Genomic DNA, 26,362 nt, shown 5'->3' with positions numbered 1-26,362 from the left:
GTTGGTCTAGTGTCAAGCCTAGCTTGAGTCATCTGAGGGTGTTTGGATCTATAACACATAGACATGTTGCATATCAGTTGAGAAGAAACCTTGACGACAAGTCGAGTCAGATGATCTTGATAGGATATCATTCGACTGAAGGATACAAGTTGTTCAACCCAATGAATAAGCAAGTGGTGATTAGCAGGGATGTGATCATAAATGAGCTTAAGGGGTGGGATTGGACTGAGAATGTAAAGAAAGATTTAGTGAGAATCTTTTGTGATGAACCAGCTAGTGAAGTCAAAAGAGAAGTTCGACATGAAGAAGTCAGAGGTGAAGCATACCCAAGCAGACCTCAAAGAACAAGACATATGCCTGCAAGGTTGCAAGAATGTGTGATTACATAAGATGATATGGTTAATAAAGAAGGTGAGATGGTAAATTATGCTTTCTACGCAGATGTCGAACCTGTCAATGCAGCTGAGGCATTGAAAAATTCAAAGTGGATGGAAGCAATGAACAAAGAGCTGAAGTCAATCGAAGTCAACAACACTTGGTCACTTGTCGAATTACCCCAATACAAGAAGGAAATCAATGTGAAGTGGGTATACAAGGTGAAGTTGAATCCCAAAGGAGAAGTGACTCGACACAAGGCGAGACTTGTGGCGAAAGGATTTCTTCAGAAAGAAGGAATCGACTTCGATGAGGTTTTTGCACCTGTTGCTAGGATCGAAACAATCATGTTGGTTGTTGGTCTAGCAAATATGAACAACTGGAAGATGTTTCAGATGGACGTGAAATGTGTATTCCTGAATGCCCCCTTAGAAGAAGAAGTTTATGTTCCACAACCAGCTGGGTTTGTGAAATAAGGTGAAGAACAAAAGGTGTACAGGCTGCATAAATCCATGTACTGAATTAAACAAGCTCCAAGAGCTTGGAATAAGAAGATAGATGGCTTTCTAAGGGAGAAGGAATTTGTGAAGTGCAAATCTGAACATGGAGTATATGTAAGAAGAAGAAAGAGTGAATTGCTTATACTCTGTCTCTATGTCGATGACTTGTTGATAACAAGTAGCTGCAAGAAGAAGATCGAAGACTTCAAAGGTGGTAGAGGTTTGATGATGCATCAAAGAAGGTATGCAGGCGAAATACTCAAGATATTTGAGATGCAAGATTGCAACCCAACATCGACTCCAACTAAGCCCAGATTACAACTCTCGAAATATTCAGATGAAGATGATGTCAACCCAACCTAATATAGAAGACTTATTGATTCACTTCGATACCTTTGTCATACAAGGCTTGACTTAGCATACAATGTAGGTATGGTGAGTAGGTTCATGCAAAAGCCAAAGGTATCACATCTAGCAGCGACAAAGAGGATACTAAGGTATCTGAAAGGAACTCTCGACTATGGCATTTTGTTTCCTGTAGCTAATGAAGGAAAAGAATGTAAATTAGCGGGATACACCGACTCATGTTGGTATAGTGATGCTGAGGATCGGAAATCCACAGCGGACTATGTGTTTATGCTAGGTGGTGCACCAATTGCTTGAAGTTCGAGAAAGGAACCGGTAATGGCATTATCATCGCGCGAAGCAGAATACATAGTTGATTCTCTTTGTACATGTCAAGCAATGTGGATGGTGAGTCTGGTCGAAGAGATAACAGCGGAGAGCCATGGAGCAATTACCATGAAGATCGACAACATGTCAGTTATCAATTTGGAGAAGAATCCGATAATACATGGTTGAAGAAAGCACAACGAGATGAGGTTCCATTATCTCTGAGAGCAGATAGAAGATGGGAAGATGAATGTGGAACGCTGCAGAACTGAGAATCAGATTACAAACATCATGACGAAGGAAGTGCAGGTCGAAGTGTTCAGAAGATTAAGAGCTATGATGAATGTGGATAACTTAGACACAATGAGTTAGGTGGTGTGTTGAATTGTAATTCCTTGTGTCGAAGCAGGTTACTTGACAAGAACAAGGAAGTGTCGAACCACCTAGGGTGTTGAGTTGTTTTAGTGTGTCGAAGTGTCGAAGCATGTTGCTTCACACATGATTTCGACTTATGCATATTTTAGTAGTGTTAGCTATTTTGGGACTTTATAGTTTTGGGATTTGGCTTGAGGTCCCAGTTAACCTAAATCTATAAATATATGGAGTAACCCTTATTCTTGTAATGAAGTGAATAGAGTATTCATAACATTGTATTCACAGTATTTTGCAGTTGCAAAGTGAATAAGAAGTTTTCCACAGTTTGTGGACAGAGAGAAACTCTACAGAATTTAATTCTTCTTCTCCTTCATTGTTCATTACTTTCTTTCTTTCTCCATTGTTCTTCTCATTTCATTGTTATTGTGTGGGTGATAACAATCTTGTTCATCAAGATTGATTGAAATTCTCCATAGGTTTTGGTGGATTTCCAACAATATTATTTTTTTCTCCAATATTATATTTTTTATATTACATGTTTATTAAGCAATATGTATATTATTGTTATTATAATTTAATTTTTATTTTATTTTGGATCAATTTTGTTCAAATTTGGCTACAAATTATATTTTATACAGTAATCTAACATTCTTTAATAAGTAGTTGAAATGAAAAAGTCGCCAAAGTTATCTCTTTTATAGAAATTGCTTATGAAAAATGTTAAGAAATTTTTACTAGTTTGTGTGTGTTTTTTTCCATGCAAGTATCAATTGACCCAAAGGACAATTGGTGGTTGGTCGATTTTCATACGTTCCTGTGATGGTAAATATGTAATAACTATGAGGTCTTACATGTGAATAATAAATCAATCCAAATAGGGATTTATTATTCGGCATATTTTTTTATTATCAATGTTTGACCGTTACAACAAGAGTATCACTCGCAGTTAATATTAGTGTCCAAAGACTCAATATTGATGGTTATGTCTTTATTTGAAAAAATTGATAATTCAGTTTTATTTTATTTTATGTGATTATAATTGAATGTTTAATTTTGTTGGTCTTTTCAACTACAATTGCTTCAATATCTACTAATCTGAATTCAATTTCGGTCCTTAATGTGGCAAATTTCAAGGACTGACAAGAGAACATAGAAATTATTCTTGGTTGCAGGGATCTAGACCTTGCATTAAGAAAAGATAAACCTACTTCTCATATGGAATCTACCACCTCTGAACAAAGGAAAGATTATGAGAAGTGGGATCACTCCAATCGCATGTGTCTCATGATCATTAATCGCGACATTCCTGAGGTCTTTGGGGGTACCATTTCATAATATATAACTAATGCCAAAGATTTCCTTGCTGAGATTGAAAAGCACTTTAAGAAAAGCGATAAGGCGGAAATAAGTACTCTTCTTCAGAACTTGATTTCCATGAAGTATCAAGGCAAAAGAAATATAAGTGAATACATTATGAGCATGTCAAACATTGTTTCAAAACTTAAGACACTAAATCTTGAGTTTTTTGAAGATTTGCTCATTCATTTAGTATTAATTTCTCTTCCCTCACAGTTTGGTCAGTTTAAGATATCTTATAACTATCAGAAGGAGAAATGGTCTCTTAATGAGCCCATTTCATTTTGTGTGCAAGAAGAGGAAAGGATGAAACAGGATAAGACAAAAAGTACTCATTTTGTTAGCACCTCTAAAGACAAGGGCAAAAGAAAGAAAATTTATGAGCCCAAGAATGAAGTTGCAAGTGTTCCACCATAAAAGAAACAAAGATAGGATGATAATTGTTTCTTTTGCAAAACGTCTGGACATGTGAAGAAAAAATATCATAAATATCACACTTGGTGTGCAAAGAAAGATACATTTCTCACCTAGGTCTGTTATGACGTCAATTTAGCTTCACTACCTAGAAACACTTGGTGGTTAGAATCAGTTGAAACTACTAACATCAGTGTTTCAATGCATGGTTGCCTCAACTACCGAAAGCCAAATGACGTTGAAAGATACATTTATGTTGGAGATGAAAAGTCGGTGGAGGTGGAAGCTGTAGAGAATTTTAGATTATTATTGAGTATTGAATTTTATTTGGATTTAGAAGACACTTTTGTTGTGTCGTAGTTTAGACGAAATTTAATTTCAGTTTCTTATTTGGACAAATCAGGTTATTTGTGTTCATTTGGGAATAATATGTTTAAGTTGTCTTTTAGTTCAAATATTGTTGGAACTGGTTCACTTATGAGTCCTGATAATCTATATTTTCTTGACACAATAGCTATCTATGGTGAATCCTTAAATGTGGAAACACGTGGTACTAAGCGTAAAATTGATAATAAAAATTCAGGAGCATTATGGCACAAACGTCTTGATCACATCTCTAAAAATAGAGTTGAGAGACTAGTGTTTGATGGAATTTTAGATTCCATTAACTTAACGAACTTTGATGTTTGTGTTGAATGCGTTAAAGGAAAACATACCAAACCAAAGAAATTTGCTGCATATAGAGCTACATATGTCTTAGAATTGATACATACAGACATTTATGGACCATTTCCGACACCTTCTTGGAATGGCCAATAATATTTTATATCATTCATAGATGATTATTCTAGATATGCATACATATTTATTATACATGAAAAGTCACAATCATTGGATGTGTTCAAATTGTTTAAGGTCGATGTTGAGAATCAACTCAACAAAAGAATTATGAAATTCAAATATGACTGTGGAAGTGAATATTACGACAGATATGATGGTTCAGGTGAACAACGTTCATGGCCTTTTTCCAAATACCTAGAGGAATATGAAATCATCCCACAATACACCATGCCAGGATCACCTAACATGAACAATGTTGCTGAAAGACGGAACCAAACTCTTAAGGATATGGTAAGGAGTACAATTTGTCATTCTACCTTTCCAGAGTCACTATGGGGAGAGACACTAAAGACCACATCTTATATTCTAAATAGAGTACCAACAAAATAGCTGCCAAAACACCTTATGAACTTTGGACTGGGTGAAAGCCTAGTCTAAAACACTTTCATGTGTGGGGATATCCAGCCGAGGAAAGGCCTTATAGGCCAAACGAAAAGAAATCGGACTCCCGAATAGTGAAGTTACTTTATTGGCTATTCTGAAAGATCTAGGGGCTATAAATTTTACAATCCAAAATTAAATTCAGTTTTTGAGACGGGAACAACCACATTCTTTGAAGAAATTGAGATTAGGGGGACGAATGAGGTTAAAGACTTTGTTTTAGAGGAAGAATCAGTAACAATTCCAGAACTAATTCATACAGTTGCTTTTGATCAAGCAAGTATGGAACCTCCACGAGACATTGTTGACTTTCCTCCTACTCAAGATGATTTGGTAATTCATGAAGGACAAACTCAAAATCCTCAAGAATAACTGTTACAAGAACCAATACCTTTGCGGAGATCCACTAGAGAAAGGATAAATGCTATTCCGGATGATTACATAGTCTTTCTCTAAGAACATGAGGAAAATAATGGTATGATGGAAGATGATCCGATCAACATCCGTCAAGCCATGCAAGATTCCAACTTGGAAAAATGGATTGAAGCAATGAATGAGGAGTATAAGTCCATGCAAGACAAATAAGTTTGGGAACTTGTCCCGTTACTAGAAGGTGTGACACCTATTGGTTGCAAATGGATTTTTAAGACCAAACGAGATTCTAACGGTAATGTGGAGAGGTATAAAGTTCATCTTATGGCTAAGGGTTATAGTCAAAAGGAAGGGATTGACTTTAAAGAGACTTTTTCTTCGATTTCATCGAAAGACTCTTTTACGAAAATCATGGCTCTTGTTGCACATTATAATTTGGAACTCCATCAAATGGATGTCAAGACGGTTTTCCTTAATGGCAACATTGATGAAACGATCTATATGGTGCAACTAGAAAAGTTTGTGTCGGGAGACTCAAAGAATATGGTTTGCAAATTAATAAAATCCATTTATGGACAAAAACAAGCATCTCGTCAGTGGTACCACAAGTTTCATGAAGTAATTATCTCATTTGGTTTTAAGGTGAATCTTGTTGAAGATTGTGTGTATCACAAATTCAGTGGGAGTAAATACATTTTCCTGGTCCTATATGTTGATGACATATTGCTTGCCGCCAATGATATAGGCATGATGCACGAAACCAAGAAATTTCTATCAAGAACATTCAATATGAAAGATCTTGGTGACGCCTCCTTTGTATTAGGAATTCAAATACATCGGGACCGATCTCGAGGTATTATGGGATTATCACTAAGCAGCTATATCGAAAAGATACTTAAAAGGTGGCACGCAAGAATGTAAATCAGGAGATACTCCAATTGCTAAGGGAGACAAATTTAGTCTCAGTCAATGCCCAAAAGGAAACTTAGAAATTCAAGAAATGCAAAAGATTCCTTACACGTCAACTGTAGGGAGTCTGAAGTATGCTTAAGTGCATACACATATGGATATTGCGTTTATAGTTGGGGTGTTAGGCAAATATTTGAGCAATCCGGGAATGGATCATTGGAAAGCAGCCAAAAAGGTTATGAGGCATTTAAAGAGAACAAAAGACTATTTGCTCACATATAAGAGGTCAGACCAATTAGAGATCACTGGATACTCTGGCTCAGATTTTGCTGGATGCCAAGACAGTAAAAGATCCACTTCAGACTATATCTACATGTTGGTTGATGGTGCAGTGCTAAGAAAACTCTTACAACTTCATCCATCATGGAAGCAAAGTTTATAGCATGTTGTGAGACATCCAACCATGGGATTTGAATGAGGAATCTTGTCAATAAGCTACAAATTCTGGAAGGAATTGAAAGGCTACTTAAGTTATACTATGACAACAAATCAACTATTATGTATTCCAACAATAATAGGAGCTTGACCAAGTCAAAACATATTGACATTAAGTTCCTATTTGTTAAGGAAAGGGTACAAAGTGGACAAATTTCCATAGAACACTTGAGGAAAAACTCCATGATAGCATATCCTCTTACAAAAGGTCTTCCACCCAGCGTCTTTCATGAGCACACTGCTTGCATGGGTGTTTTACCGTTAGAGAAGTCTTTGGTTTAATAGAAGTTAGTCGATTATGAATTTTATGTTCTGTGTTTGGTATTATGTATGCAGACTATGATTTTTGATATTTTCCCATTAATAAAGTTTGATATTCAGTAGTTTATATTTTATACAATAAATTTATTGAATTATCTCACTAAAGTAAAGTAGGACCAGTTGAAAATCGACATATACAAACTAACTTCATGTGATTTTCATGCTGCACATTTCATGATGGATCTATGTCATTTAGTTGTGTCATTATTAGTGATCATTGAAGGGTTTAGTTATGATTGATATAACACAAATTACTTTAATTCCGTATACTGACATGACTAATAGATGAGATACTTTGGATATACTTAAAAAATATAATGGCAAATTTTGAGCCCATAAAGTCAAAAACATGTGTAAAGTTATATATGTGACCACTGAGAGATTGTTAGAATTTTTGGATCACAAATGTAATATTGCATGTGTTAGGGCCATTATTTAATTATCCAAAACTGTAGTGATCTAATTAATATTAAGTATGTGACTAAAAGCATAAATGTCATGAAATATGAGATTATTGTGTAGATACCATAAGTCAATATCTAATTTGATGAGGGGACAAATTAGAATATTGAAAACTAAGAAATAACCCTAAGGTTATTTATAGGGGTTGTGGTCCCCATTTGTAGACAACGTGAAAACGGATCATCAAAAAATTCTCTCTTCATCCCCATCAGAGGAGATTCAAGTTTCCATAAGGAAACTCTACAAATTGGAAGATCAAATACTTGCAAACCTTCCGTGATTCACAACGGCAAACACATGTACGCTTTCGCTTTTATTCTCTGGTTGAATTCTGATATGGGTTATCGACTCATAGGGATTATTTTAGAGTTTTGTTCTTGATTTCTATATCGATATAAATAATAAGGTTATGAACAGATCTAATAACATTCACTACGTCAAAATATTATTAGCCGTCGAACTTTGATAGTATGGTTAAAAAAAAACTCATTCTTATATTATAGTTATAAAATTATTATATTTAAATTAGAGTCGTCCAATTTTAATCAAATGGATATCAACGCTTGAATAGGTAAATGTGGAGGTTTCAATAATAAGGAAATCTCATTCCGTTTACACGAATGATATGCTTACACCAATATCATACAATACACTGTGTGCATTGTTCATAAATACGACAAATAGTATCGTCAATAGTGCATGAACAGTGCCAAGTAAACAATACATGTGCGTGAATAATATCCCGTGAACAGTGTCCGTGCATATGCACAGTGCATAAACAATGATTTTTTATAATAAAACAAAATTGATTAATAAAATATAAAAAATTAATTAATGAAGTGATTAAGTTCGTAAATAAACTCTCAGATATTAAAAGTAGGTTTTAGTAATAAAACAAAGTTGATTAATGAAAAGAAAAAAGTTGATTAATGAAGTGATGAAGTTGGTTAATAAATGTTCAAATATTAAAAATAATTTTTAAGAATAAAATAAATAGGTTAATAAAATATAAAATATTAGTTAATAAAATTATATGATTGATCACATTTTTATATCAATAGATTTTTAATTTAAATAATAATAAAATTTATATATATATTTTTTAAAAATCATTTAATACCATAATATTTCAAATAAACTTATTAAGGTATATATATATATATATATATATATATATATATATATATATATATATATATATATATATATATATATATATATATATATATATATATATATATATATATATATATAAACTTGTTTTTTTTTTTTGATTTAAATATAATAGAAAGAAACTAATGATAAAAAATTGAAATAGTATTATATGTGGTGTAGGTGTAAGTATTAAATGTAAAGATATTATTTCTTTTCCGTTTATTAGAGTTTGTTTTGGATAAGATATTTTAAGAAAATAATGTAATATTTTGAAAACATTTTAATTGTATTATGTAAATTTTATGGTTTGGATAAAAATTTGAGGTATTTTTAAAATAAATATATTTTATGTAATATTTTGTTAAAGTTAAATTTAATAAATATTAAATACCATTTAAAAATTTAAATTTTCTTATGAACTTGAATGGAACACTAATTGTTATTAAATTAAACTTGAACTTTAACAACACCTCTTTAACTTATATTTTAGGTAAAGAGTGTTGTTAACGGAGAGAAATCAACATCGTTTTTTTTAAACCCACTGTTATTTATATATATATATATATATATATATATATATATATATATATATATATATATATATATATATATATATAAATTGTTTAAGAGATTTTAAACGCTTTGTATAAAAACATTGCAAACCTATTCAAAAAATATTATTCTTTATGATAATTTTTTTAAAAATAGCACTTCTAAAATTAAAAACTGACATTTTTTAAATATAAAGTGATCTTGAGAAGAATGATCTTGATCACAAAAGAGGTTGTGACTACTTAGCAACGACTCATTTCCCTAAGTATAGTACTTTGATTAACTTATTTCAAAATTGTCATCCCTATTCAATAACCTATAACTTTGGAAATTTTTTGAGGGCCTCGGAGAAAATTTCAGAACTATACCCACTGACATTTTAGTAAATCAGTTTACGACAAATTTTTCCGATGGTATAGTTTTGACAACAATTATTTTAATGATAATAAAAATTTCCAATTTTTTTTTAACACACCACACCCATTATAATTATAAAACAACATTTTAATTATATTAAAAATCTAATAAGCCTTGCAATCATCTCAAACTAATTAAGTATATTAAAACACCAAAACAATGTTACCTAAGTAAATATCTTAAAATCGAACCAAATAATTTAAAGTAGAAAAAATTGATACAAACTTGAAAGCAATATGACAACCACGATCCCGACAACAACGAGAAGTGCGGCCGCATCCAGGTTAGATGGTAAATTGTGAGGCTTTGATAACACGCAATATCCAATATGCATTTAGGTCCATTCCATCTTGTTTTAGGGTCATTTCTTATGCTTTTGATGTGTTATCTAGGGTTTGTGCTATGTATTTCAGGTTCTGGTCAATCAATAATGTTTGGGATGAAAAACAGATAAAAACATCAAAAATGACAAAAAATGTTGAGTTTTGACTGTCATGACGGGCATAGTCAAGCAATGACCCGCTTCCCCCGTTCCTTAAAAACTACCTGTCAGCAAAACACAGGAAAACACAGGAAAACAGAAGAGTGCATGTTCAGATACCATGACGGGAAGACCGTCAACCAGCTGACGCTTGTCATGGACCCCACGTTTAGAGACCTAGTCAAAAGGCCATGATGGGAAAAATGTCAGCTCAATGACGCCCGTCATGACGTCCAGGCCCAGAAAACTGTCCACGATCGAGCAGTTCAGTTTCCATCTTCGAGTACTTTCTCCACTACTTTTGTACGATTTGCAATACTTCTAAGCAAATTTTTTCATATAAATAGAACTTGTAACTCTTGTGTTAAGGCATTCAAGCTTGTACTAGCACTAAATTTACTCTTGTAATGCATAAATACTTCACAAGAAAGTGTGTCACGTCTGGAAAAATGACAGAGTCGCCACCATCCTTTATTCGTTCCTTAGGAACAAGGAAATAATGATAAAACCTAATAGTTAAAGGTGAGAGACTAGGTTCGGGAGTCGGTTAAGTAAGGGGAAGGTACTAGGCACCCCTTACTTCCATTGTATTCAATGGGATCCTCCTTCAATTCTAGGGTTAGTGTGCATTTCTAATGTATTTTGCTTGATTGCTGGTTGATTATTTAATTATTTACAAAAGGTATTCTACTTAAATGGATGAGAGACCCAAGAATGTTTTTTATAACTGTACTTGCTAGAGATTACAACTCTATGCCTACGTACCTTCGCATTAGGCGAAAGATCAGAGTACCGTAGTTCTTCTCGAAAATGTTGATTGATTGGTTGTTTTATCCCTTGAAAAATTCTCACGTATCGGGGACAGAGAAATTCTCAATTTTGGAAAATGCCTCAATACACTAGGGAAGAGGTCTTACAATTTGAAGTTAGTTTAAATTTATTTTATCCCTTTATCTCTTGCAAATATAATATTTTAATTTATTTAAGAAAATAAATTAAGAGTCATATTTAGGTATTAGACATAACCCTTTATCCTGGTTTTAATCCCGATTTAACCCTTGAAAACTTTTAGCGTTTTATCCCCTATTATATCTCATGCCTTTGTCCCATTAGATTTGAAAATATACTTTAATTTAGTTAATGAAAATAAATTAAATATGATATAATAATATAATACAAAATAGATTAAATTAAATGTAATACAAACAAATGGAATTACATGTCATAAGATATATCCCCTATCCCTATTTTATCCCGTTTTTATGACAAATGGAATTATATGTCATAAGATATATCCCCTATCCCTATTTTATCCCATGATTCCTGATTTAATTAACCCTAAAAATGATATAACCTATATTAATTAAAATATTACTATTATAATTAAAAAATAAATTATCATGAATAAATAAATAACAAAAATCTAATTATTTTTTAATTGAATTTATCATAAATATTAAATAGATAATTCCTAATTAATAGTTAATTAAGTAATTAATTAACTAAAAATTAATAAAAAACAAGGGGGGGGGGGGGGGGGGGGGAGGGGTGTATTCTAAACTGGGTCAGTAATGAGCTTAAAAATGGGGGTGCAATTAGCAAGGGCTGGAAAGCCCCTAGCTTTTTGAAGCCAAAAGTGTACGCGAGTCAACCCAGAAGAGTCAGCAATTGACTCTCAACCGGGACCGTTGGATGAATCGACCAAGGGCAACACATGTTCGTCCTAAGCCATACGATCAGTTGACCATCAGGGGGTCAACTAACCAAGGGTGATGGTCAAGAGCGCATGGTTCTAAGGATGATCACACACGTACCAGATTAAGTCAAAGTATGACCATCTGAAGGTCTTTGGAGTCCCCACGTGTCTCAGATCTAAAGCGTCCCTAAGGGGGTATGTAAACGGATTTCCTTTAGAATCCATTTCATTTCACACTCCACTTTCTCTCTCTTAGTCCCTCTTCTGCCTGCTCTCTCCTCTCTCTCTCTTCTCTCTACTCTCTAAAATGTATCCTTCCCCAGATTTTGGTTGATCTTCAACCATAATCTTCAAACGTTCATCAAACATTTTCCAGAAACGCCCCCAACCTTTATATCTGGGTTCCCTAGATGAACCCTAACAATTTCTTAAACCTAGAAGCATCCTCATCCTAAGAACCCTAATTGGGTTCTCATAAACCCTAAGAACCCTAAGGGTTCTCCAGAACCCTACCCTTTTCCCAGATGAACCCTAGGGTTCATCACATGAACCCTAACCCTAGCCATTACCCAGAAATTCCCTAAACCTTGGTCGACCCACAAATCAGCCTTCCCTAACCCCAACCAAACCCCTAAATCCCAAAATCAACAAACCATATCCCTTAACCCCAATAATCAAAACAGACAAATAAATCGAGTAGTGAATGCCGACCTACAGAATGGAGATTTATTCCGGTTTAACAAAGGTAATCCCTAATTTTCTTCTTTCTTTCTCCTTTTGATATGAGTTTCTCCCCCTTTGCTTATGACTTCTTCTTTTCCTTATTTGATGTTAGGTTCTGGGTTGGTGGCCAAGCTCAAGTGGATTGGGATTTTAATGCGAAACCCTAATTACTTCAAAATCGGAGCTTATCATGATGTTTGGTGGATTACAGAAGCAAGAATTATAAGGATTCTTTTTAGGGTTCTTCTTTTTCTTCCCCTATTCTGTTTAATCCTTAGGTTTATGTAGATTCGAATTAGGTTAAGGTTTTTAATTAGATTGATTAGTTTAGGAAGTTTAGATTTGATTGTAATTTGATTGGAGGTTTGATTAGAAAATAGATTTAAGGCTGAATTATAACCAATGCATTTGGTCCAATTTTCACTTGTAATCACAATTTTGAATGTATTGAAATAAAAAAGGGAATGTTTGGTTGAATTGAGATTTGCAGGTTCTTGATTTGCTCTAAAATTGATTTTGGCGCAAATTAGGGTTCCTGAATTGGGGAAAAAGGTGATGGATTTAGGTCATGAGATTGACCCGGTTTGATAATGGTCCTGGGTCATGCGCTTGACCCGGTTGGGTTATACACTTGGGCTACCCAACTAACCTAGTCAAAACGAGGCCCAAATCAGGCCCGGTCACATTCCAAAGTTAGACAAAAGGCCCACAAAAAAAAAACAACAAAAATGATAATAATCTGATTAATCTTAACTTAACTCTAATAATAATAATAATATTAGTAATAATAATACTAATATTAATATTCTTAGACATAATATCAATAATAACATTCCTAATAAAAATAAATAATACTAATAAATAATAATAATATTAATAAATAATTATAGTAATTTAATTTTAATAATATTGATAATATTCCTAATAATAGTAAGTAATGCTAATAACATTAATAATAAATAACAATAATAAATATTAATAATATTAATACTTTAATTATCTCACTTAATTAAAAAGTCTTAATATAATAATTTGATAAAATAATTTAAACCATAATTTATCCCAATATTAATCTATCTTGAATAATAATGTTAACCCCGATTAACCACTCTATATACCTCTAGCATGATAATATATCAAATTATACCCCTAAATCGAAATCTAGTTCCTATGAGGAATTAAAAGTCAAAATGGTCCTCCTTTGACTTTTTAGGTCATTGGAGTTGACCAAATGTCCTATATGGGAATCTTAATACATTAGTAGCTCGCATCCTTTGTAAGGACGAATATGGTGGTCAAAATTTGGGGCACGATAAAGTGTTTATGCAAATTAGTTTTTGCACATTTTAGAGTTTTTGTTGCAGCGCCTTTCAATTTCGCTGTTGGTTTTATTATTTTATGTAATTTCCATTCCAACATTGTTGTTGTACCATATAAAGTCTCCCTTTCAGAGCGATTTGATTTATGCAAATTTCTGATTTTCTTTATAATACAGGTTCTTTTTGTTGTTGTATTTTTATTATGTATGTCATGAAAACATGCTATTTATTTGCTTACTGCACTATGCCTGAGTAATTAAATTGGGACCGCAACGTGAGAACCACCATGCCGACTGATAAGTGGTTTTTGTATTGTCTTTACTAGTTGTTTTACCTTAAAATGTTCCCTCATTTTGTTCGATTTGTTTTCGTTTATCGTATTTTATGCTTTGGTAGTGTGTTTTTGTTGTTTTCGAGGTTTAATAAGAATTTGAGGTGAATAAGGATAAAAAAACAATAAAGCGTTGGAAAATGTCAAAATTTAGAAAATCAGAATACAAAATCCAGAGGGATGCTACGGGTCATAGTAGCCAAGCCCTAGAAGCTTCTACGAGCGTAGCAGGAGGGAGAGATTTTTTTTATTCTTTCCTTTTTTAGACCGATTTCATCTATTTTTGGAATGTGGCATGTGTAGACGTGATATATTCAGATGTAATGACTATTGATCATGATATATTCATCCTAGTTTAGGTTTTTCTATAAAACTCACAGTTAGTTGCGAGTTTAGGGGATCCAAGTGTTATTTTCTGAAGTTTCTATGTATTTTGCATTCATTTTGAACTCAAGTCTCCATTGGAGCATTTGATAAAGCTTATCAATTTAGGTTTTCTTTTGTTTTCAATTCAATTGTTTTTTTATTCTGATTGTTTATCATGAATTCGATTGTGACACCGATTTTAATTTGTTTTCCCTTGCCATGAGTGAGTAGTCCATTAGGGACTAGGCGTTATGGGATCATCTCATAACCGTTTGTACGATATGTCACATATCGATTGTGAGAGTCTTTTGTCCAAATTTATTTTAATACCTAAGTTCATGCATTCCAACCCTTGCACGAAAGTAAAGTGTTTTTGGGCACCGATCATAGTCTGAAAGGATATGTGTCGGCACCGGAGCACCATTTTTTAAACAAACAAGTCTAATACATCGAAAGCGCTTGGATGAATTTGAGAAAATTCAAATTTTTATAGTTGAGCAAAAGTAACGAATCCCTGACGAATAATACAGTCGAGCGAAAGCCAACAAATTATTCGTCATCGATAGGGAACCACGTTGGCAATAGCAGGTGTTGTCCATATTTATCTAGTTTCTATAAATTGTGTCAAATCTATCGTAATAAAAGTGACTCGGGTCGTATGGATGTGTCAGACTAAGAACTATGACCCTAAGTCCGGTTTGTCACCATTGTGATCTAAGTGATTTTCAATTAAGAAGATTTCCTAAGTGCTTTTTATTTAAGCTATTTTTACTAAATATCAAATTATTGATTCCTCTAGATATACATCGATAGAACAAAGTTCAGTACTTAAACCATTGGTCTTTGTAGTTCGATAATCTTTTACTACTTCGCACAACCGTGCTCTTGTATGTAAAGAACTTGTTATGCGGGGAATTTAGTCGAGCCTGTGAACAAAATCGAGCATTTCTTAAGTGAGATATGATGAAATCTTAGACTAGCCATGGTTGATCTACTAGTTAACACTAAGCCTTTTAAGTATTATGTGATTCCTACCAAAGAGGAACCACATTGTAGTATTGTGCACCTTCCGATTGCAGCAAATATTTTGAATTGAAACCTTCATTGATCAGTATGGTGCAATAAAATAAATTTTCCGAGTTACCGTCTGAAAGCCCAAACCTTCATCTTTCCATATTTGTTGATAATTATGGTATTGTTAAGGCTAAATGGCATTGACCAAAATTTCTCCCACCTCCGTTTATTCCCTTTCTCTTTGTGAGATCGTGTGCAGGCTTTGCTTCAATCATTGTTGCTAATTCGATTACTTTCTGGACTCAGTTGAAAGCATCCTTTCTTGTGCAATACTTTCAACCAAGCAAAACGACCCAAGTTAGGAATGAGATTAATAATTTTAGACAAGAAGATGGGGAATCATTGTTTGACGCATGAGAGAGTTATAAGGATTTGTTAAGACTGTGCCCTTTTCATGGGCTTGACAAGTGGATAATGTCCATACTTTTATAACAGTCTTCTTTACTCCATAAGGATGACCTTAGATGCGGCTTCTGGAAGAGTCCTTGGGAATAATCCTCAATATGTCCTATAACTTGATAGAAGAGATGGCAAAAAATCACCACTCATAGGGAAGTGTGCGACAAGTCACTTCCAAGTCTACCCATAAGACCAGAGGTCTTTATGAGGTTATTTTGTTTGACCATATGAACGCAAACGTGGATCCCCTTTACCAAAAGATAGATAGTTTAAGCATCGTACCTCCCACACTTGTTACACCTCCCCTGTTGCTTTTGTTTCCATCGCCACTCCTTACAATGAGATATGCTAAATTAATTAGCACACTAGTAGAGATTATCAAATGATCCTCGTCGGAGGATCCACCCAAGAAAATGCCAAGTTTGTGAACAACAACCAACTGAATAATCCGTAATCTAACACCTATAACCCAGGGTGGCGAGACCATCCAAATTTCTCTTATAGGAACAACAACCCCCAATAAGTTATGGGACCACCAGGTTTCCAAAAAGTTATGCCAATTGAGCCTAAGAAATCCAACTTATAACTTTTGATGGAAAACTTCGTGATGATACAAACTCATAAAAAGGATGAATTTAGAAATCAAAACCTCCTCACCAATGAAGCACTTAGGCATTTGAGCACTAAATTGACAATGTTTCCACCCATAACAAAATGTTGGAGACTCAAATCTTCCAAGTTTCTCAACAACAAGCTTCGACCTTCGTTCCTTCAGAGTAATTTCCAGGCAACAAGAGCAAAATTTTAAGGGACATTTGAATGTCCTGACAACTCGTAGTGGTAAGAAAGTGGGTAGTTTTAGTGAGAGAGAAAAAGAGGTTGAAGAGAGTGTGCCAACATCACCTGAAAAGGAGGTTGTTGAAGAGATTGAGAAGGAAACACCCTATGTTACTCCTCCTCCATACAAACCTATCATCCCTTTCCCACAAAGTGGATGCCCAGTTCAAAAATTTTGTGGAACTCCTTAAAAATATCCACCTCAATGTGCCTTTCACCGAAGAACTAACTTAAATTCCCTCTTATGCTAAGTTCTTAAAAAATATCATTTCCAATAAAAGGAAGTTAGAGGACCATGAAACTATGGCTATGACTCTTGATAGTAGTGTTATGATTCAAAATATAGTGACCCATAAGCTTAAAGATCTATAGACTAGGGTTAATTGGGTCCTAACAATAGCTAAGGGAGATTCTAGGGACTTTAGTTTGAAGGAAGCAACCTCATAAGTTTAAGGGTATAGGTGGTCGAGCTAAATGATTTTAAACAAAACGCTAAGTGGGAGGCAACCCACATTTTTCGCACTAATTTGTTTTCTTATTATTTTATTTTTATTTCAGTTAATAAAAGTTCACAAAGATGAAGAGAAACAAGCGATGAATGTTGAAAAAAGTAGATAAAAATCAATAAAGGAACCATTGCCGAAGGAACCCAACAAGAACATAAACAAAAGAAATTTCCCATATATAAATAAGGGAGCTTCTATGGGAGGCTATAACAAGTGCTACGGGCCATAACAGGTGCTACGGACCGTAGCAGCCCCTCACCTTATGAAAACCAGCGCCTTGCTACGAGCGGTTGTAGAAGGCGCTGCGGGCCGTAGCAAGGCCAGCAAATCAAATTCAACTTTTTTCAAACTTTTCAAATTTTCTTGGGTCCCACCCACGTCTCTCTCACTCAATCATCCCCTAATTACTCATCTTTAAAGCTCCAAATCTGAATTTTCAAATCACATTATCACAAATCATTCTCTCTCCAAAAAAATCATCGTCATCATCCTCCCACTTTCTTCCAAATTCTCTCTAAAAACCTCCATTGTTACAAAACAAAAGGTTTCACCTTTAACCACATCCCAACTCCAAATCCCAAACCACCTTCACAAAACCTTAATCATCCCTCAAACTGATCATACTTTCGGGCACAAAAATTCTAAAACACTTATTTTGAATTTTTCGAGTTCAATAAAAAATGACACCCAAGAGGAGTGATAAGGGCAAGCAAGTTGAGGAATCATCAAGGGCTAGGAAGAGAGGAAGCACTAGATTCTCCTAAAGGTTACGAAAATACAATAAAGGGGTGTTTTGAACTGAGTTTCTAGAATGAAAAATCTTTTTCTACCCAAAATAACAAGGAGAGTACTTAGAATAAAAATAATGAACACAAATAGTTTTATCCTGGTCCTCTGTTAATGAAGCTACCTCCAGTCCACCCACGAAGGTGATTTAGTCTTATCACAAGGACTTAATCCAATATAACCAAACTTCATTACAAATACAAAGGCAAACTATCAATGTCTTCTTGAGAAGTTCTAAGTATACCATAGTCTCTCAAGGAAATATAACTCAAAAGTTGAGCAACAAAGTGAGTTATAAATATTCTTCTATGAAAGCAGATTACACAAATGTATTACAAATATTTACACGCAAAAATATTTTCTATGAAAGTGAATGAACAAAAGTTCCATGCGTGTGCGCTTTTTCTTTCTCTCAAAAGATTCAAAGTACTGCAATGTTCACGTAGAAGTTGGTTGTTATCTAATCGTTCCATTCTTCCAAGACTCTTTTATATAGGCAATACAAAGATCCACTAGACCGTCGGAGGGTAGAAATGGAATTCAACAAGTAGTTGTATCCTTGCATATCGGGTTGTGAAAATGGTACAATAGTACAATCCTTTTCCCACAAAATCAGTGTAGTGAAAAGAATATTGATCTTGTACTTTGTATTATTTTCTCACGTAAAACATTTTGATCTTATCTTCAAATGTTCAGAGGCTTCAGAGAGAGATTTGATGAAGCATGCATAGAAGAATTGGAGTATGTATAAGAGAGTCTTTAAAACCTGGTCTTTAAAGTCTCTATCTAGAGTCTGGTGACACAGTTCATCAGAGTTTTTGAGCGTAAGACTTCAAAGCCCGATAATGTCAGAGGCTTCTCTTATTAGAGTCATAAACCGAAGCTTTCTGGATGAACAATGTTCATAAGTGTTGAGCAGAGTAATCCAGAGCTTGATTATCTTTGTAAGACACACATTGTTTTACTTCTCTGAGTCAGAGTGCACTAGGTTTAGAGTATGATGACGTCACACATCACTTTCTTAGAGTCATAACTTGTATCTAGTAATTGCACACTTAACAAAACCATTAGGGTACAAAATTGTTCTTTAAGAACCTCTGTATTATTATCATAAAAAACATAAGGCCAGATGCAAAACCAAATCTTGTTCTTACAGTCTCTCCCCTTTTGATGATGACAAAATCATGCATTTTGATGAACATTTTTTACTTGGTTTAATCACATAAAACTTATTAGAGTAAGCTAGTAAGATTCCTCTGCGTATTATACTATCAAAATTTTCTCAGCTTATTCAGAATGAAGTTTGTAGACTCCCATCAAGTTTAAGACTTATGAAACTTTTTAATACATAAAACATTTTAATAAACATGAAAGTAAGACCTTCCTTGTATGAGAGTATGATTAAAATTTATTGATTCCTTGATCAGAATCTGACTTGTATCAGAGCTTGATTACAATTTCTTGATTCCTTGTATCAAAATCTGGCTTGTATCAGAGCTTGATGAAGCACAAGAGCTTGGTTCAATATTAAGAGATCTAACTTTTCTATTCCTGGTTCATAAATATCTGAAAAATTTCTAGACAACCTGACTAGTAACATTAGTGAACTTTTTTCAAAATTTGCAAGAGTAAAAAATTTTGATCATTCAAAATTTGTATCTACGTTTCTCCAAAATTGTTAGAGTGATATCTTTGAGATTAGAGATGAATATAAGTATATGAAAACCATATCTATGTTTTCTCCCCTTTGTTATCGAAAAAAATAGAAAAGCGAAACTTCATTGATTGAAAGATAAAGATACATAACCACAAAAAGAAAAGATAAGCTTTCTTAACAAAAACTTAAACAGAAAAAAAAAAGTTTTAGGTAGGGGTGGAAGTCTTGACAGAATCACTTGAAGTAAGCCTTCAATTTTGGTGTTGGTCTTAGCTTGTTCCTTGAACATTTCATCTCACTTGTCTAGACGAGATCTAACAACTATATTTTCCTACTTGAGTTTCTCCAGAGTCTTCAGCACAACCAGAGGCATAAAGTCAGATCCATAAGGCTTCACAGTTCCATAAGTAGTTCCAATCTCATATTGAGAAAGGACTTGTTGTTCAGGAGGAGAAGTAACTTCAAGCTGAATCTCTTTTTCAGAAGCAACCAAGGTCAGATCAGCTTCTGGTGCAGGAAAAAGTTTTGGTTTGAAAAACTCCCTAAGAGGCTCCATGATACCATAAAGTTTTTCATGGAATATCTTCTAAGCAGATCCAAAACACATTTCACTCAGCTGCCAGGAATGAGAATTAACACATATTTTGAATTCAATCCAAATAACATCACTCTCAGCGGGGTTTTCATAATTTGTGCAAGCTTGCGTAAGAGAGCATAAACGATCATTTGATTTAGAATCAAATTGTAACACTAATTCATCAACATGAGGTTTAGGTTCAAGTAGGGTATTGCGGTTCACTTGGGTTCTAAGGAAGTTTGGGACAGGTGCAACTTCACCCTTAGAGTCATATGTGACTGAAATAGTCTTATTCGAGGAACCAGTAGTGGATGAATGATTAGGGTCTGGAAGGTGTCAATGATAGGTGTATTTATGACGTTTGGTTGAGTTGGCGGTGAAGGTGTTGAATCTAGAAAGGAACGAATTACAGGAATGTCATTTTGAAAGGATGTATGAATGGAATGGAGAGGTTCAGAAGGGGAATTCTCAAGTTGTGTTTGTTGAGTAGTCAAAGGAGTGTTTCAGTAATTTGTAGTTATATAGGTTCAGCGAGAATGGTTTCAGATGGTTGTGGATTAGATATTTCAGGTTTAAATGGTTTAAAAATAGAAGATTGTTTTTGTTGAGGGTTATGGATGGCTCAAAAAGTTTTATTAAAAGAATATGTTTGTGGAGTAGGTTGAAGGGGAGTGAATGAAGATGAATTATTACCAACGTGATCAGAAAGAAAAGATATCTTATCTATAGAGGACTTACCAGAAGGTTAATTTTGAGTATAAGATTCTTCAACTTTCTCAGCATTCTCAGAACCCTCGTCTTCAACTTCCAGTACAGTTCCTAGAGGACTTCTCATAGTTGCTGAAGTCTTAGCCACCTTTAATGGAGACTTAACAGTTCCAGAAGGTCCATCACCAATCTTCTTAGATGTTTTCCTTTTCTTTCTAAATAAGCTACAGTTTCAATACATGAGGCTAAGCAGTCATCAATGTAAGCTTGTAGGATTTCAGGAGGATCCAATTTGGTAAAGAGGGGATAGTCATCAATGGCTATCCTTCTAGAAGATATTGCATCCCTATCCAAAACCTCTAAAGGATCAATAACTTCATAAATCAAAGACATGTTCTTCAGATTTCTTCCATTGAAGATCTTCCCAACATCTGTGACTATCTCTATATTCAAGTTCAACTCCTGCAATGTTTCCATAAGCTTGCTTTCAACAAGCACATCAGTAATAAGTCTTCCCATGGGAATCCACTTTATGATTTTAGTACCACCATTTATGGTCTCCTTGACTAATTCCCTTATATACTTGAAAAGGATAGAGGCAAATTCATCATGATCCCAGAAGAGATGTAGTATAGAATGTACTTCTGATCAATGTTGATGTAGTAAGAAGAATTGCTTGATGGTACATGATGCACATATCCCAGAAGAATCCTCAACCACACTCTGAGTCTTTTGTGCAAATTCTCCGCATTAGATGAATTCTTAGCATCTTGAAAAATCACAACTGTTATTTCTTCCAGTTTTACCTTTTTGGAAAGCATATCAAAACATCTCTTTCCATTCCTATCATGATTAAGAAGCTTGGAAATAGATTTCTCAGTGATGCAGAACTTCTGCCCCAACACATACGAAGAGATCTGATGTTTTGAGTCAGTACCATGAATCCAAAGTTGGTTAACCAATTCATAATAAACTGACCCTTTAATAAGGTTGAAAAACACTTATCATCTATGAGTTTTAACGTCTTCGGTGAGGTCATAACCGCTGGCTTTGAGATTTTCAAAATCAACGATCATTTCACATAGAACTTCCAACTCATTGATCGGAATATATAGAGAGATCTCTTGAATACCATATTTCAGATTCTATTGTTCTTGTAGCTGAGAATATTGTTGTTCTTGAGATTTGTCAATCATGGCGAAAAAAGGTTTAGGGTTGTACAAGACTTTGGTTTGAAAGTGAGAAAGTGTGCGATAGAAAGTAGCGTAGTATGTGAATAGTGAGTGAAGTGGGTTTATAAATAGGTTTTGCAACAATGTAAAAATCTTGAATAGTGCAAAGGATATGACCAAGGGAAGGCATAGAGATTTAACCTACTTCCAAGAAATATCTTCTCCTGATGTGTCACTCAACCATTAAAGTGTTCCAGTAAAAGAAATATGTCTTTAATCTGAACCACAAACTTACATATGACCGACAATGATTAATATATAAAACTCTTCAAAAGTGTGACTTGAAACTCATCAAAACTCAGCCAAATGATGCATTTTAAGGGTCAATTAACCTCTGGAGAATTGGTTAAACATGTTTAGGTCCAAAACACATGCTAATTTGTCTTGGAATTGAGATTAGTGAAGCTAAAAATTGGGCAATCGCAATTTCTTCAGTTACAAGTTATCATGTTCAACTCAATGGGGCATCCTACTTAGGAGGCATTTTGATCCCATTCTTTTTATAATATGTTGACATCATGACAAAGATTACAATATGCCAAGAAAGGTTTCATTTGGATTCTTTAGAACAAAGTTATGTCATGTTGAAGTTGGCATGAAAAATTGATCATATAACTTCGAAAAATTCGAGTGCTTCATGGCTGAAAATAACCTATAATGTTTCAATGAATTCCATGGCCTTCCAAGTATATTCTGACCTTGATTCTTGAAGTAAACTTGTAGAGGGCATCACATATGACATTGTACAAAAATAACCAACCTCATATGTTAAAAATTGAAGAAGCTATGATCTTTGAAAGTTGGGGAAAAGTCACTTGAAAATAGGTCAAATTTCACTAAGTCCACAAATGACCTATAATGTCTCCAAACTTTTGATGATCCTCCAAGAATAATTGAATCTTATCATGTAAATAAAAGTTGTAGAGGATGTTTAGAAGAGTAATATGCAAAAAAAAATCATTCAAAAATGTTGAGAATCAAAGGAGTTGTGGTCCTCAGAACCTTGACTTCAAAATGTTGAATTTTTGGTCAAACCCCTCGGAACAAGCTTGTGCACTTGGACTTTCCTTGCACTTCAAAGCACATATATGATCATATGAACTCAAAATAAGGTATCTTTGATTTACTCTTGATTAAATTTCTCAAAGATTGAAGTTTTTTGTTGAAGAAGGCATGGAAATAAACACATGAACCTTTGACTTTCCTTGAGAAGTAAGCCACAAAACTTTGATATGATCTTGATTCAAAAGTCATACCTTGCGACATAAACTTAAAGAAAATAAAGCATTTTTTTTCTATTTTGATTAATGGTTAGATAAGAAATTAATCATATGAGCACAAAGGTAAAACAAGCCAACAAAGAGGTGTTTGGTGATCCCTGCAAGAAGCAAACCCAAAGATGGATAGGGGAAGGACCAAGATGTGATATTGTTTGTGTGCAATGATGAAAATGATATGTGGGATCTTAGGGTAAAAAATTAGGGTATGACAGTTAGGAATCGTCACTGGAGTTTCATTTTCTCCTTAGTAGAGTTAGGTATTCTAGCCATTGCTTAGAATCGTCATTGAACTGTTTGATCTCCCCAACAGATTTTAGGTATTCCATTTGTCGTTGAGTATATTCATTTAAATTCTTTTTTCCCTCAGCTGAGTCAGGTATTCTAGTCGTCGCTAAGAATCGTCATTGTACCTTTTTGAGAAGTTTATCTCCAAATAGAGTCAGTTATTTATAGCAGTTGTTAGGAATCATCTCTAAACTATTTGGGATTTTATCCCCAGTTGAGTCAGGTATTCCAGCCTTTGCTAGGAATCGTCACTGAACGACTTCTTTTCTCCACATAGTCGGGTATTCTAGTCGTCTCTAAGGATCATCATAGTAGCTTGTATTTTCTCTCCAATTGAGTCAGATATTCTAGTCGTTGCTAGGAATCATCATTCAACTCATTTATTATCCCCACTGAATCAGGTATTCTAGTCATTGCTAAGAATTGTCGCTAAATTTACTTGTTTGATCCATAGTAGATGTCAGGTATTCCAGCCGTTGCTAGGAACCGTCATTGAATCTATATTTCCCCATCAGAGTTATGTGTTCCAGTCGTTAATAGGAATTATTTTTATTTGTCTCCCCTTCTGTTGCTAGGAGCAGTCACCCTTTCTCTTTCCGAGATTCTCGTTCCCCAACGAAGTTTCTTCCCTACCATTTCTCTCGGAACTCTTGACATCGAACTTCCCTCTTTAAAGAGATACTTATGTCGCATACATCACATTGTATGCATAATCATAACCATGCATAAATCCCAACAAACCGTAACACTCCCATCCCCAATAAGGCAACTTTCCAGTTACTCATATTAGTATTTAATCCTCTCCTACCTTGAACGTGTTGGAAGCCGTTGTCATCCATACGTTCTAGTCCGAGAAGATTAAATAGGGGCAATTGTCATACCCTCAAATTTACCCTACCCCATATCATCTTCTTAAACCCTAATACATGAGCATACATCCCATAGATATCATCTCACATGCATTTGTACTTAATAATCCACAAAACTCAAGGCATGATGGGATTCATTTGTGAAGTCTCAAGATCCTTTGGGCATGTTGAGGTGTGCCCAAGCCAACTTAACCATAATCTCATCCTCAAGCATCCAACAAATATTTGAGGATCACTCAAGTCATCTCACTCACTCTCCAAACCCAATTTGGATGGTGAGTCCCCTTTGAAGAAGCATCAAGATTCATCTGATCACCCAATGACCCTAACCCTAGCTCTTGACCCTCACTTGGCTTGTACAAGTCATGATTCCCTATGGATATTGACCATGTTATTGAGGACCCCTCAAATCCAAAGTTTGTTCATGCCCCACACCTTTGAGACATCTCATTATGCCCCTTGCATTAACAAACCTTAATTCATTTTGCATTGGTTCTTAACAAAACTTGTGGCTCAAGAAAACTTAATTTGAGCATCCATTGATCATTGAACTTGCTTCATTTTGATCATCTAATCACCCCACAACTCATTCAACATAAATTCATGTCCGTTACAATCAAAACCCATCATTCAAACACTCATTCAATCAATGTTACAAGTATTGGTTTGGTCATGGTTTTTCAACTATCAATGCATTTGATCCACCCATGAACTTGACCTAAAATCATACCACAAAGCTCCAAATATCATTTACCATCTTGGTATGATCATATTAACTTAAAACATCCACCATTGTGCCTTGGAAATCAAGAAATCACAAAATCAGATTTTTAGGTCATGTTGTTTGGTTGTATTTTGGCAAGAATGGCCTATGGGAAGTTGATCAGATCATAACTTTCTCATTTCACAATCTTTTTAAGTTCCACTTAGAGAAACATGTTCTAATTGAGTCCCTCTCCAACTTTGTTCTAAGTTCAAGACCTAATTCATTAAGGAAGGACCTCAATTTTTGCATTGGCCAATCTGGTCCAACATGCCTAACATGCCCTAAAACATGACCAAGACCACTACTTTAGCACATTGCCATTTCCAAACCACATCTTCTTTTGACCTGGTTCTTTTTGAATTCAATTAATTACATGGAAAGGAACAATTGGCACAAGTTTGGGACAAAATGCACGATGCAATTTCATTTGGACATGGTTCAAACATTGAGGTTCATCCTGATTGGAAAACAAGACCAAATAAATTCAGAATTTTCATTTCCATTCACTTTGCCCCCAAAACCCTTTAATCTGATCCCAATGGCCCCAAAACATTTCATATGGTATTGTGATGCACTTGGAAGTCAACTTGGTGGCCAAAACATCTCAAATTGCAAAACCCGATCCCATGTGCAAATTCAGAGTTTACCCAAAATGAAAAAAAAACAAAATCCATAGTAGGCCAAACCAAGTCCCTTGTCTGTTCCAAATCGATGCTAAGTGTTAGAATAAGATTTTGATTCTGCAATATATCTCTAAGTTTTGATGATAACAAAGAATGAAACAATTTGGTACCCTAATAATTTTCTTAAGTAT

General features: G+C 34.4%; 1 protein-coding gene and 1 non-coding gene across 2 annotated transcripts; one reads left to right on the top strand and one right to left on the bottom strand.

Moving 5' to 3' along the window:
- Positions 1 to 4,121: 4,121 nt before the first annotated feature.
- Positions 4,122 to 4,511, top strand: LOC127136610 (uncharacterized mitochondrial protein AtMg00300-like). The gene has a single exon (XM_051063148.1). It carries the CDS (start codon positions 4,122 to 4,124, stop codon positions 4,509 to 4,511), a length of 390 nt encoding a protein of 129 aa, XP_050919105.1.
- Positions 4,512 to 15,941: 11,430 nt separating this feature from the next.
- Positions 15,942 to 16,048, bottom strand: LOC127077380 (small nucleolar RNA R71). The gene has a single exon (XR_007787198.1). It is a non-coding gene; the product is annotated as a small nucleolar RNA R71 (small nucleolar RNA).
- Positions 16,049 to 26,362: the final 10,314 nt, after the last annotated feature.

Source organism: Lathyrus oleraceus, chromosome 4 (genome assembly GCF_024323335.1).
Source record: "Lathyrus oleraceus cultivar Zhongwan6 chromosome 4, CAAS_Psat_ZW6_1.0, whole genome shotgun sequence".
In the NCBI taxonomy this organism is placed as follows: Eukaryota; Viridiplantae; Streptophyta; class Magnoliopsida; order Fabales; family Fabaceae; genus Lathyrus; species Lathyrus oleraceus.
The sequence above is the reverse complement of the archived record's forward strand: the minus strand, read 5'-3'. Positions and strand labels throughout refer to the sequence as shown.